The sequence below is a fragment of the Mchenga conophoros genome, linkage group LG7 (genome assembly GCF_057382185.1).
Source record: "Mchenga conophoros isolate Kocher_MC1m ecotype Shallow Benthic linkage group LG7, M_conophoros_male_GT1.1, whole genome shotgun sequence".
In the NCBI taxonomy this organism is placed as follows: domain Eukaryota; kingdom Metazoa; phylum Chordata; class Actinopteri; order Cichliformes; family Cichlidae; genus Mchenga; species Mchenga conophoros.
In genome coordinates this window covers 30977658-30990122 of record NC_140532.1, presented here as the reverse complement: position 1 = coordinate 30990122, position 12465 = coordinate 30977658, and the positions used below count along the sequence as shown (strand labels likewise).

The 12465-nt window shown below is 41.2% G+C and overlaps 1 protein-coding gene across 1 annotated transcript; it reads right to left on the bottom strand.

The window, feature by feature from the left end:
* Window positions 1-9331: 9331 nt before the first annotated feature.
* Window positions 9332-11881, bottom strand: ier5l (immediate early response 5-like). The gene has a single exon (XM_085278859.1). It carries the CDS (start codon window positions 11729-11731, stop codon window positions 10850-10852), a length of 882 nt encoding a protein of 293 aa, XP_085134985.1. The 5' UTR covers window positions 11732-11881; the 3' UTR covers window positions 9332-10849.
* Window positions 11882-12465: the final 584 nt, after the last annotated feature.

Below are 12465 nucleotides of genomic sequence, written 5' to 3'. Positions count from 1 at the left end.
GTGGTAGCAGCCAGCTACGCAAGATGTTCCAGATGTCCTTCTCCCCAGCCACACTTTCCAATTTCTGCTGGAGGATCCCAACGGATTTCCAGACAGAGATGAGATATATAATCTCTCCACTGGGTTCAGGGTCTATCTCAGTTAGGTGTGCCCAGAAAACCTCTGGAGGCATCCTAACCACCTCAACTGGCTCCTTTCGACATGTAAAATCGACAGATAAAGAGTGATTCAGGAAACCCCAGTGAAGATTCAGAGCTCAAGAATCTCACCCATAAGTGACAAACTGGGGCCCTCTCCTGACTGAGGCCTTTGACATTTTATTAAAAAGTCCAACTTTACAGGAGAAATAACCATTTTTACAGCCTGCTACAGAAACAACTTTGGACTCTGCTGATGATGCAGTCGCTTTGACCATCCTTTATATACAGTCTATGTGAAAAAGGTCATACGTGCCAGTATAACCCAGAGTTTTAAGCATGTTAATAAACTCTGTGCCTGGCCCTCTCCCAGTGGGGCAGACATAGAAAGTATGGCCCTTACTGAAAATGATTTATAGCAATAATACTGAGCTGCCTGACTTTTGTACTGAAACATGAACTGCTCCACAGAAAAAGCCACCATTTTTAAAAAAAAAAAGAAAGAAAGAAAAGAAAAGCCAGGCATACACTCCCCTGTTTGTTCCTGTTAGCAGCCTGAACACGTTGCTCAACACCGCATGTGGTCTGTTAAACCAACCTTCTGTTCTCTGCTCGTGGGTTTGTGAACAAACTGATACTCTTACTGTTGTTTTACACTCACACATGTAGAGACAGAGAAATTTCATGAATCCAGAGAGATGTTTGCCTACTTTCTGTCGTCTTTAGGTGAAGCATCAGAATTATTTTACCTGGAAACATGGAGAGCTTTATGAACCACTGTCTCAATTGATCGTTCAGAAGTTTAAGTGCAGCTTGGTGAATTCTTTTGGAGCAGAAATGTGAAGCAAAGAAAGGCTGGATTTCATGGCCTCATTAGGAGGAATGTTTGGAATGGGACAGCTGCATCGACCCGTTCTGACATGTTTGGGCTTGAAATGTGGTCGAGCATGGAGGCAGTTTCTGAAATGGGATGCAGCTGCAGACTTAAGTTGGGGTAGAGTGGCGGTGGAAAGAAACCAAATATTCAAGTAACCTATTGTTCTTAATTTTAAAGCCTTTGTCTTCCAGTTTGAATCGTCTCTCGAATTCCACTGCACTGCAAAGTGAAATATTTCGCTTTTATTCAGCTTTCTAGTTTGTAATAATTTAGAAAAAAATCAGAATTTTAATGGACAGTAACTTTATTCTTCCACTTGGGGACATAAATTAATTAATTCTATGTGTCAGAAATGTGTCGATGAGCTAATAATGTTGGTGTGATGACATTTTAATAATACATGTATTCTAATAACATTTGTGGGTTATACTCATTTCTAGTATGTATGTCATATTTAATGATTTGTTACTTACTTTTTTTTATCCATATAATACAAATCAATACAATACAATACAGTTTTATTTATATAGCATATTGAAAAAGCCAAAGGCACACCAAAGGGCTTCACAATAATGCAGAGAATCAAAACAACAAAATAAAGCGCAAGATGCGTATTTCTGCACATAAGTGCATTAATAAATCAACTGTTAATTCCACTTCTGAGATTTCGCTCTTGCAAACAGGAAATAAACCTTAATTTTTTTAGTTTCAATTATTTTGTCATTTATACCAGCAATTTCTGTAATCTTTTTGTAAATGTATGCATTTTTGTGTCATTTTTAATGTATTTTGCTTATTTACATCTAATGTTATGTACATGTCCTTTATTTTTATATATACTTTATTTATTTATTTTCTTATTTATGTTATGGGTACTTTATTTACCATAACTGTGTCTTTATAAAGTTTTGATTGGATAAAACTGTCATTTTTAAATGATGTCACAACCTGGTTTTTAGTGTAGAATAACATCCAGCAGACTATCTGACACTGAAACGAGGACGTGACCTGTTTGTTTTTGTTTTAATGTCAAAATGTGACTCTCTCATCAATATGCATCATTAAGTATGCACAGGAGGTGTGGTCTGCTTTTTCATTCTAATTTATGATAATGAGGGCGGGGTCCAGTTGTCTTACAGTGAATGCAAAACAAAGTGGTCCACCCTGGTATGTAAATACAGGGGTGGTCTGTATGTAAATACAGACATGGTTGATTTATTTATTTTTAATTTCTCAATATGTAGGTAAGAGGGTATCGCTCTGTTTACTTTTTTAATATAAATATTTAACTGGCCATTGATTATTTTGATGACAGAAAAGTTATTTTATTTACTTCTTTTTTAAAAAGTCCCCTGAAAAAACCCCACTGTGATGACACCCATTCACCTCCTATATTTGAGTGGAGACAAAAGTCTCAGAAAACATCCCCAAACCTTAACAAATAAATCACAACTCTTTATTAAACACATTAGGCTGGTTTAAGCCATTATTATCCAACATATTCCAGTTGATTCATGTAAATAAGCAAATATCCTCAAACATATAAGTTAGTCATGGAGTTCTGCAGGGTTTTGTACCGGGACCTATAATTTTTATGTTAGGTATGCTTCCCTTTGGCAATATTATCAGAAAACATAGATTTTCATTGCTTTTCAGATGATACCCAGACTCAAATAATTTAGTTAACTACAGATGTTATATGAGACACAAAGGCCAATGACATTAAGTTTTCTACTCCTAATGTTAGACAAAATTGAGGTTCCTGTATTTAGAAACATGGTGACTCAACACATGCTTTAGATGCTACTACTGTGAAATCAAAATGAAACAGTGCATTCAAAAGGTTTTATAGGTGCATAAATTCTATAACATGCTACAACATGCTACAGTAGCAATGCTACTGTACCAAGGCAGATTGCTCAATTCCTGATGCTGTAGGAGGAGTTTGCTGACAAACAAATAAACAGGTTTGACATATTATAGTTAGATCAGTAAGCCGGCTTTCATTCATCTGCACAATATCGATAAAATGCCTAACATTAGAAACAAGATGTCTCAGAGTGGTGCTAAAAAACAAATTCATGCATTTGTTAGTTTTTGGCTGGACTACTTTAATCCTTTATTAACAGGTCGTTCTAAAAACGAATTGAAAAAGCCTTCAGTTGATTCAGAATGCTGCACTGTGAGCACTAACAGGAACAAGAATGAAAGCTCCTTCATTCGCTCCCTGTTAAATCCAGAATTGAATTTAGAATCCTTCTGGTTGGATGCAAAGTCAAGCCTCGTGTCCAAAACATTTTATCCCCGTGCTCTTAGACTGCAGGTTTACTTGTGCTTCATAGAGCTTTTAAAAGCAGAATGGGAGGCATAGCCTTTAGTTGTCAGACTACTCTTCTGTGAAACCAGCTTGGAAGTGTTTTTTGGATAAAGTTTATAGTTATTGTGTTATGCTTCATCTATAAAGTGCTTGTGAAATAGGACTGCTACATCATACTGGTCCAGTCTTTTACCTTTTCCTTTTATGCTGCTACAAACCCAAGGTGATGATTATCTATGATCCTTCACTCTCTGTGGATTTATACCTTTTTAAGCTTGCATCTTTTTCCCCTCTTACCTTTGTTTTCTGCATGTGTCTCCAGCTGGTTCCTGATCTGTTGTTACTGGTCCTCCACCAGTTTACCCAGTGTTTTATTGTCTGTTGTGTGTCTGTTCTCTTCTTTGCTCTCTTTGCTCTCCCCTCACCACCCCCAACCAGTGGCGGCAGATGGCCGACCTCCCTGAGCCTGGACCTGCTGGAGGTTCCTTCCTTTTAAAAGGGTCTTTTTTCTCTTTCCCCCCTCCCTCCTCGTTGTAATCAGGTTTTCTTCTAACCCAGGTGTAGGAACTATGAAAGGCACAACTTTCTATGAAAAGACACAAAAATATCTGATTTGTATAATGAAAGTGACAATTATTAAGATTGCTAACGTATGTAAAAACTTAAAATAATAATGGTGACTACTCTGGACCATTATTTGTTGCATTTATATACATATATAAACCAACAATGCAAATGCAAGATTGGCATTTAGATGCTTCTGGGACTGGCTACTTATGCAGAAAGGCAAATCTGGGGTAGACTGGACAACGTACAATTGAGGTATAAAAAATAAAATTCAAAACTGCTGTTGGTGAAACTTTAAATGTTGCCATGGCACCAGTTCCATATCCTTGAACAAAAGTTTCACAATTTAGAATCGCCAAGGTCTAGATAAAAATGACTGAACATTGAAGTCGATCCCGTTAAATCTGAAGGGAGAGTTTTTATAAGACTTGAAAGTGGCAGACTTCTTGTTGGGTTTGTAGCTTCAAGAGTTCTGCGCAGACAGTCTAGCAGTCATCAAGAAAAACTCACCTGCCAGACTAAGGAAGCTGGTGTACAGTATATATCAGCCAAAAGATGGCCAAAGTGATGTTCATCTACATGCCAACCCACTCAGTGATTCAGAGGAATGCTGAAGAACTCGACTCGACCTGACTAGCAGTCAGGAAAACATCAAGCCAAGACTTAACAAAGCCAGAGGTGTGGCTCTATAACATCTGGAAGTCAAAACAATATGCTCTAGCTCTGAAACGGCACCATTGCGCCAAGACTACCATACAAGTCAAACTGTTTGATCAAAACTGCCTTCTACAGCTGTCTTAGAAGGCTCTACAAGCTAAAAAAAAAAAAGAGATCTCTGGCAACAACCTTTGGAAGATGAAAAGCTGCAACTCGAAATTAAGATAACATGGCTAAGGTTGCTCAGATTCATTTTAAGGATTCCCAGTGAAAGAGCTCCAAAAGCTGCCTTTAGACGGACTGCTGTTGGAAAGCTTTAAGAAGAGGTTTAAGATAACCTGAATGAGGACAATGATGTCAGAGTAAAATGAGATGGTGCTTTCATGGGGTGAAGCAAGTGCCAAACCCCAAGAACACATCCAGTGGAGGAGACGTAAATGTTTGCACCAATCTTTTTACATAGAAATGGTGATACACAGGGTTATTAAAGTTAACTAAAACTAGTAGCGGAAAGTATTTTATATTCAGTTAAAATAAAAATTAAAACTGACTAAAAAAATTCCATGAACTTTGGGAAACTAAAATAAAATAAAATATAGAGAAAAAGTTCTTAGTTTTAGCATTTGTCAGTTCAGTGAAATCTGTCATCACAGCTTGCCTGATGAGGCTTTAACAGATGCGTTTAGTTAGACTTCGATGTCTACGAGACCTCGAGTGAACTGATTTTGAAAAGTTAGTTGTACTTATTTCATCACTTATTTCTCCAAAATATTGCATCAAGCATGTGCCATTAATAATGAAAAAAGACTAAGACCAAACTTCAAACAACAAAAACTAAACTGAAATGAGCAAACCTGCTCTGGAAAACTGCTGTAAATGTGCTCCATGATGGCTGCTGTTGTGAATCAGTGCTATAAAATGGGAATAAATCCTAAATTTACCAAAGCCATAATAGTCAGAGCAGAAACCGATTAGAGTTCAGCTCACTTTGTCTGATCCTGATCCAGATCCTGGTCTGCATCAGATCCTGGTGACAAAAACCCTCCCTGACCTCCCTTCCCCCTCCCATCACACAACCTGTCTGACCTGTGTGGTCACTGCTGCCCCCTCCTCCCAGCACACCTATTCCCTACAGTCCACCTCCTCCCCCCTCTTTCACCCCTTCTGCTGTCACATGTGCCCCCCCCCCTGCAAACCCCCCAACACATCAAACCCCTTCTCCTGACAAAGCCTCCCTCCCCCCTCAGTGCTGCCTCTGTTATCTTCCCCCTCCTCCTCCTTCTCATCTCCCTTCTTGTTGTTGTTCTTTCTCCAGCACCCCCACATAACAACAACAACAACCCCACATCACCCCCTGACACCTGGTATTGTCCTTTCCGGAGAACCAGGTGACCAGAAAAATTGTGAGATTAGTGAAATATTTGCTATTTTTTTATTGTGCATACGTCCTGATTTGATCTGGATAGCTGTTTAATTTGCTTCATAATCAGATTCTTTAAGAGTGCTAAATGTCTTACTACTGAATAATATTAGCAGATAAAACCAAAATGCATGAAATAACTTTATTTAAACATTTGACTTTGCTTGTGTGTATGTGTGTGCATTAGTGTGTGTGTGCATGGGTGTCAGTCTTTCCCACTCCAGATGGAGGAGCTGTGCATACACCAGAAAACAAAAGCACCATCTACACAGCAGTGAGAGGTCTGAGCCATGAGACATTTCTGGTATCGCTTCGTGTTTTTTATTGTGTTTTGAATCGTGGTTCAGAGCAGTAGGCAGACATTTTCTGTAAATAAATCCCCCTGCTTCCAATTTCCGCATAATTACACAATGCATTATCCACATTGCCTCATCACTTCAATTACAGCCTACCTACTGCAAGTTATTATGGGTAGCGGCGGCTGGAAAAAGCCTGCAGAGCTGGAGGAGCAGCAGCAGTAAGCGATGGATGTGATGTGCTGGGGAAGAGCGATGCCTCACTCTGATGTAAAAAACCCCAAAATACGAGCCAGCCGGGAAGAGGAGGAGGTGGAAAAAGAGGAGGAGGAGGAGGAGGGTGTTGAGGTCTGAGTGATGGAGGGAGGGTCAGCCCGAGGTGGCTCTGCTCTGCATACACAGCCCGGCTGATATCTTCATTCATTGATTTTAAAGAACACCACCAAGTGGCACAGAGCAGAGATAACAGGGCTCAAAGTTGTTGTTTTTTTTTTTCTGGAGGAGGAATTTGCAGGCTGAGATGTGAAGTGTGAGCTATGTCGCATATGGTAGAAGCAGTGCATCATGGGAGCAGGAGGCAAAATAGATAGCCGTTTAGCTCACAGAGTGTCTGATGATTCATTACTGATGACAAATTGGAGAAAAATGAAGAAATGTATTATAATCTAAGAAAACAGTGTTGTGCCTTTGCAATGGCCAATACATACTGTATGTACAACCGCCTCCAAAAGCCTGAATTTTACTGTTCTTAGTTGTTATATTATGTTTAGTGGATTTAATACTATTTAATCTAATGAAAAGAATACATATAATATATTAGCTTCATCGATTAAGATTGATATATGGTCATAAAGAAGAAAAACAGAGTATTTTATATTGTTAACACTCGGAGATGAAATTGACTTAAATCGTGTTAAAAATAATTCTAACCTAAATCAGTCATGAATTTTATAAGGAGTTAGGTTGCTATTAAATTGCCAAAAAGCTCAGTTTACCAGAAACGCAGAGTAAAATCTAGCTTAGCTTTTTTAAAAATACACCAAATAACACTTATAGAGTTCAGTAAGTAATGCTATATCTAGTTTTCTAATCTCTAATCATCTGTTTAATCCATTTAAAAGCTATATTTTAAATTATTAGCCTGTCATTTTTTGAGAGATAATAAATAAGACTAGATATTTTTTTCTGGGATTTATAATCTCTTGTTATAATTTATTAGTCTATGTATAGCCAGCAGGTAGTTAGCTTAGCTTATCTTAGCCTAACCTAGCTTAACTCTGCATAAAGAATCAGTGCAAGACAATGGCCGTGCTTTGTTTAAAGGTACTCACTCATTTGTTTTATTGTTATTATTACTACTATTTTATTTGGATCTTTTTATTTAAAAGCCAGTACCATATATAAAGTGATTAGCTTTCACTGGCCATGTTGTGGTCGTCATGTTGCTGTGAATCGCTTGTGGTGTGTATGTAGCTTAAGCTGAGAAAACTTTAAATCTGAATTCTTCTACTTTTGAATGGTTTTCATATTTCTCCTATTATTTGGTAGTTCATGGTCTCTGCTTGCTGTTTTGCCAGACTGGTATTTATGCAGCACTTTTCTATTTGACCACTCAAAATGATTTCTTACAACCAGAGGGATGCAATGGGGGAAACTCGGGGTTCGGTATCTTGACCAACTTGAGGAATTGGAGATCAACCCACTAACTTTCTGACCCACAGCCTCATCCTGTGTGGACGCCTCTTTATGGCTCTGTAATGTTTGTTTGTCACATTGGTCGCCATAGTGCTGTTGTACCATTTATTCAAGCGCTGATGTCACAACTAGTTGTTTCAGCATTCTCCTGAACAATCAGCCTCTACTCTAGGACAAAACCTCCACATCAGCACTGGTGTAGGAATAGATGAAGTCTCTAATCTGTGCATCTCTGACCTTTTGTAGTGTTATATCATTAAAATGGCACTATAAACCGTCACGATTGTACTCTTGTGTCTTCAGCCCAGCTTTGTCGGCAATGGCAACCACACAAGATTAGAAAAATTCAGAGGCCAGATTTGATGACAAAAATAATGATCATCATTTTTATTTCAACTGATATAAAGTATTTCTTGTCTTGTATGTTATCTTATGCCTCTCTGTGAGGGAAACAGCTAACCTGGCTTTATCGCCCAGTGGTTGAAGCACGCCCCCAACCTCATCAGGAGCCAAAGATATGATTGCACTCCCTAACTTCACTAATTCAAACAATTATCAATACTAACAACAACCAAGGGATACTGAGTTGATAGTGAAATAACAATCATCAGGATTATTTTAACCCTAACAGAAGTCATTTTAATGGAACTTAACGTCACTCTGTACTTTTTCTACCAGTCATTCACGCCCCTGTCCAGCAAAAGTGTGATTAGCTGTGAGTGTATATAAATCCAGATTTGAATAACTGACAGACCTTTGAATGTGACCCAGTAACACACATAACTGTAGCCTCAGACCAGCACACTGGTAGCTGTTGCTGTGTTGTTGTTGTTCCTACAACACTGTAATGTTGCTCCAGGAAGTGTTGTTGCAACTGACCAAACACGCTGCTGTGATGTCATCGGTTTGCAATTCAGGAGGTGGGGGGAAAACACCGGAAAAGTACTGAAGAGTGGCTCAGGCAGTGGCGAGAGCAGCACAGAGAGGAACACGGCGAATAAAAGGGGTCAAACCCAGGACTTTCACCTGGTAAAACCGGGCTCAGAGTCCCCCATGCGAAACGAAAATCAATCCTCAGCCGTTGTGTTTTTTGACAGACTATTTTGCTCTTGTGCTCAGCGGCAGTTTGGTTGAGTGTCGATGACTAAACCTGTTGGTTAGGTCTGAGAACAGATCATGGCTTGATGTTAAAATTTACCCTTTCGGTGCTGGAAAGCCCCTCTGATGGCAAACAGCGGCTTTCAGCTCAGCGCAACTTTAACGCCTGTGCATCAAAGTGTGTCATTAATAATTTAGTGTGAGTCTGTGTGTGTGCATGATTATCAGGTTGCATCCCAGCACCTCATGTGGCAGTCAAACACAAGCTTTAAGGTTTTCATTTTTTATTAAGATTATAAATTTTAACAAATATTTTCTTGAACAGTTTTACCCGGTGATATACAATTTATTAAGCACAAAAATACAAGAATAACAACAAAATATGTAGAGAATGGCTGAATACTCTCTTTATTTTGGTACACATAGTGCTCATAAAGCTAACGCATGGATTCTCAGGTTATGGCTAAAAACATGAGCTTGCCTTTTTAAAACAAAAGGACTAAAAATCAATCATTCTCTTTTATTTATGTACTTTTTGTGTATTTTTGTACAAAGTGAAACTCACAAAACCAAAGCTGGAATCATGAATTGCTGTGAAAGGCTTTGAGCAACAACCATGATTAAGAAAACAATGTCAGACTGTCAGAAATGAGCCGGACTGTTTACTACCACACGCTGGAAGGGAGGTGGGAGCGGAGGTGCAGAGACGACCACGTGGAATAAAGTGTTGGCACTCCATCAAGCGATATGAGCTGCTTCAGAGTCCGTGTACCTTCAAGAGTGTTTTCTGGGGAGTGAGTTCTCGAACGTGGTGCTTCACAGGACGACAAAGCTGTTGGGAGTGTGCAAGATCAGTTTGAGAGTTTCAGGACGGGAGAGGACGGCAGACACATTCAGTCACTTCCAATAATGGACTTTCTGTTTATGACAATAGCTAGCAGTAGTGTGCATTGGATTTAAGGCAAAGGATCCATTTCTGTCAGATTTTATGAAAAGCCTGCACATGACACCAACAACTCTCCCGCCTCTCCCTGTCAAAGAACTATTATCATTAAATTGCTCATTTAATAAATAGCTTTTCTTCTTTTTCTTTTTTTCCTTGCAAAAATAAAGTCGATTTAGACACTGTAAGGGGAGAGTGGGCTCAGCTGGAATGCCTCCATTTCCTCCAATTAGAAGCATTGCTATTGATTTGTAAGACACAAGTGTGCTTTGAGGTACAATTCAGTTGGAGTTGTTGATTTATTTAGCACATGGGATTTTATTATGGCTGACACTGGAAAAGGCGGGCAGGAAGGGGGAGCTGGAACACACAAACTTAAAACTGGAAACTTTCTTTGCCCAATTCTGAAGAAAGGGGAGTACAAGCTGACCCCTAAATGTCCCCATAAGGGCCCAAATTTCTGTAACCTAGTTTCCACAAAATAAGAGGCTAAATTTGCAAAACTGTTAGGGAAAAGTGACAGCTGTAGTTAGCAGCATTGCTGTGAATACAAGCGCTAAAACTGACCCCCTGTTTACCACTTGTGTCTCATGATAAGTTTCCCTCTCCTGTGACCATGCCATGTTACTGAAGGTGCAAAAGCGTCCACATTTCTGCAGAGTTTCTCTCACTTTCTGCTAGAATGTTGCGATTCTGTAAACTTTCTGGGACCTCAGAACGTTTAAAGTTTGAAGCAAACTGACCCCCCCACCCCCTCATCACCCACACAGGAGCTGGACGCATCACACAGTCCCGCTCCAGCTGAGCCCGCTCTCCCCTCCCCAAAACAAAAAGTGTTCCATTCAAAACGCGACGATGGCTCGGGTCCACGCTCCGAGGCTGGCTAGGGCTTGCTTGCTACAGATCTGCTCCAAGTCCGCCTGCCTGCTCAGCAGCCCCGAAAACCCCGAGCCGAAGATGGAGATCAGATTGGAGATGTTGGAAGTGTCTGTATAGTCCGGGGCAGAGTAGGAGCAGTCCTCGCGTTTGGCCCGTTTGCGAGCCGCCGTGAAGTCCGGCGCTTCCTCCGCGTCCGACGCGCAGCAGCCGAACTCCACCTTCCGCTTCTTGGCTGGGGACTGCGCGCTCTGGCCGCACTGGAGCGCGTCGCAGCAGCAGTCCTGGTGGAGGTAGCCGTTCTCCACCGTGGTCACCACATGCGTGTCCAGGTCCAACACCGTGGTCTTGTTGCAGTGCGCGCTGCTGTTTGCGGGACACTGCTCGCAGAGCGGCGCGGGGGGCGCCTCCATGCAGCAGCTGCGGTAATAGGAGGGCTCCGGCTCTTTGCAGCCGTCCTCCAACAGGGAGCAGCCGGCCACAGTACCCGCCGCCCGGCAATGCGCCGCGCCTCTGTGGCACGGAGAGCCGCACGCGCTCGCCTCCTCTGCGCAGCAAGCAGTCCGCGCCTGCTCCTCGTCCTCCGCGTCCTCCGCCTCCAGATCCAGCGGGTTGAGCTCCTGGATCTCATTGCAGACAGTCATCACCTCCTCGTACTGCTGCATCCTGTAGATCTCCGCGTACTTCTCTTTGATGTAGACCTGCCTGGCGTTCCTCAGCACGTAGGAGACCAGCAGGTTTTTGTGCAGCTTGATTCCTCCTCTCTGCGTCCTGGAGTTGTGGATCTTCATTAAGGAAATGGAGATCAGGCTCTGCGCGTCCACGGCGCACTCCATGGTGCTGATCATTGCTCCGTTCCCCCGGTCAGCCTCCAGCTCCTCTCCGGGAGAGAGAAAGCGGCTCTCAGCTATCTCAGCGGGGCTCGTTTGGTTCCAGGAGAAAGGTTCAAGTGAGCTCTGTGGAGACACATTGGACACAAAGATCCGCCTCCCTCTGAAAGCCAGCAATCATTTGCAGATGCCCTAAAACCAGAATGTATATATAGCCTAGAAACAGCGCCCGCCCACTTCTGCGGGAGCCAATCAGCCGCCTGGGATCTGCTGAGTGACAAGCAGGGGCTCTGGAAATATGTCGCACTCGACCAATCAGCTTCAGGCGGTTCCTCTGTACTATTCAAATTCCACCCAGGCTGTCTACCAGGAATGTCCTCATTTCAGCTGCCTGTAGCTGCAACTCCGAAAACCAGCCAGTCTCTGAGTGAAAGACTTCCACACAGGTTTAAAAGTAAAGAAACTTCTTTATTTTGACGTCTGGATCAAGTAGCTGAAGAAATAAATATTAAGTTTGTTCCCTGCAGTATAATGCAGGGAACAAACTGCTTTATAATGGAAAATAGGAAAAAAAAAAGAAAAAGGGTACAATTATAAAAGCAAAAATACAAAAAAAACTGTGCTTTCTTACATATTTATACATATGAAACACACACACATACACATATATATATATATATATATATATATATATATATATATAAGGGGGTTGCGGGTTTCACTGATGAGGAAATGCTCAGTTTGGCTTTTTA

Excerpts from the sequence above, each read along its gene's own strand:
- ier5l (XM_085278859.1), bottom strand. The coding sequence starts at position 11,731 with ATGATCAGCACCATGGAGTGCGCCGTGGACGCGCAGAGCCTGATCTCC.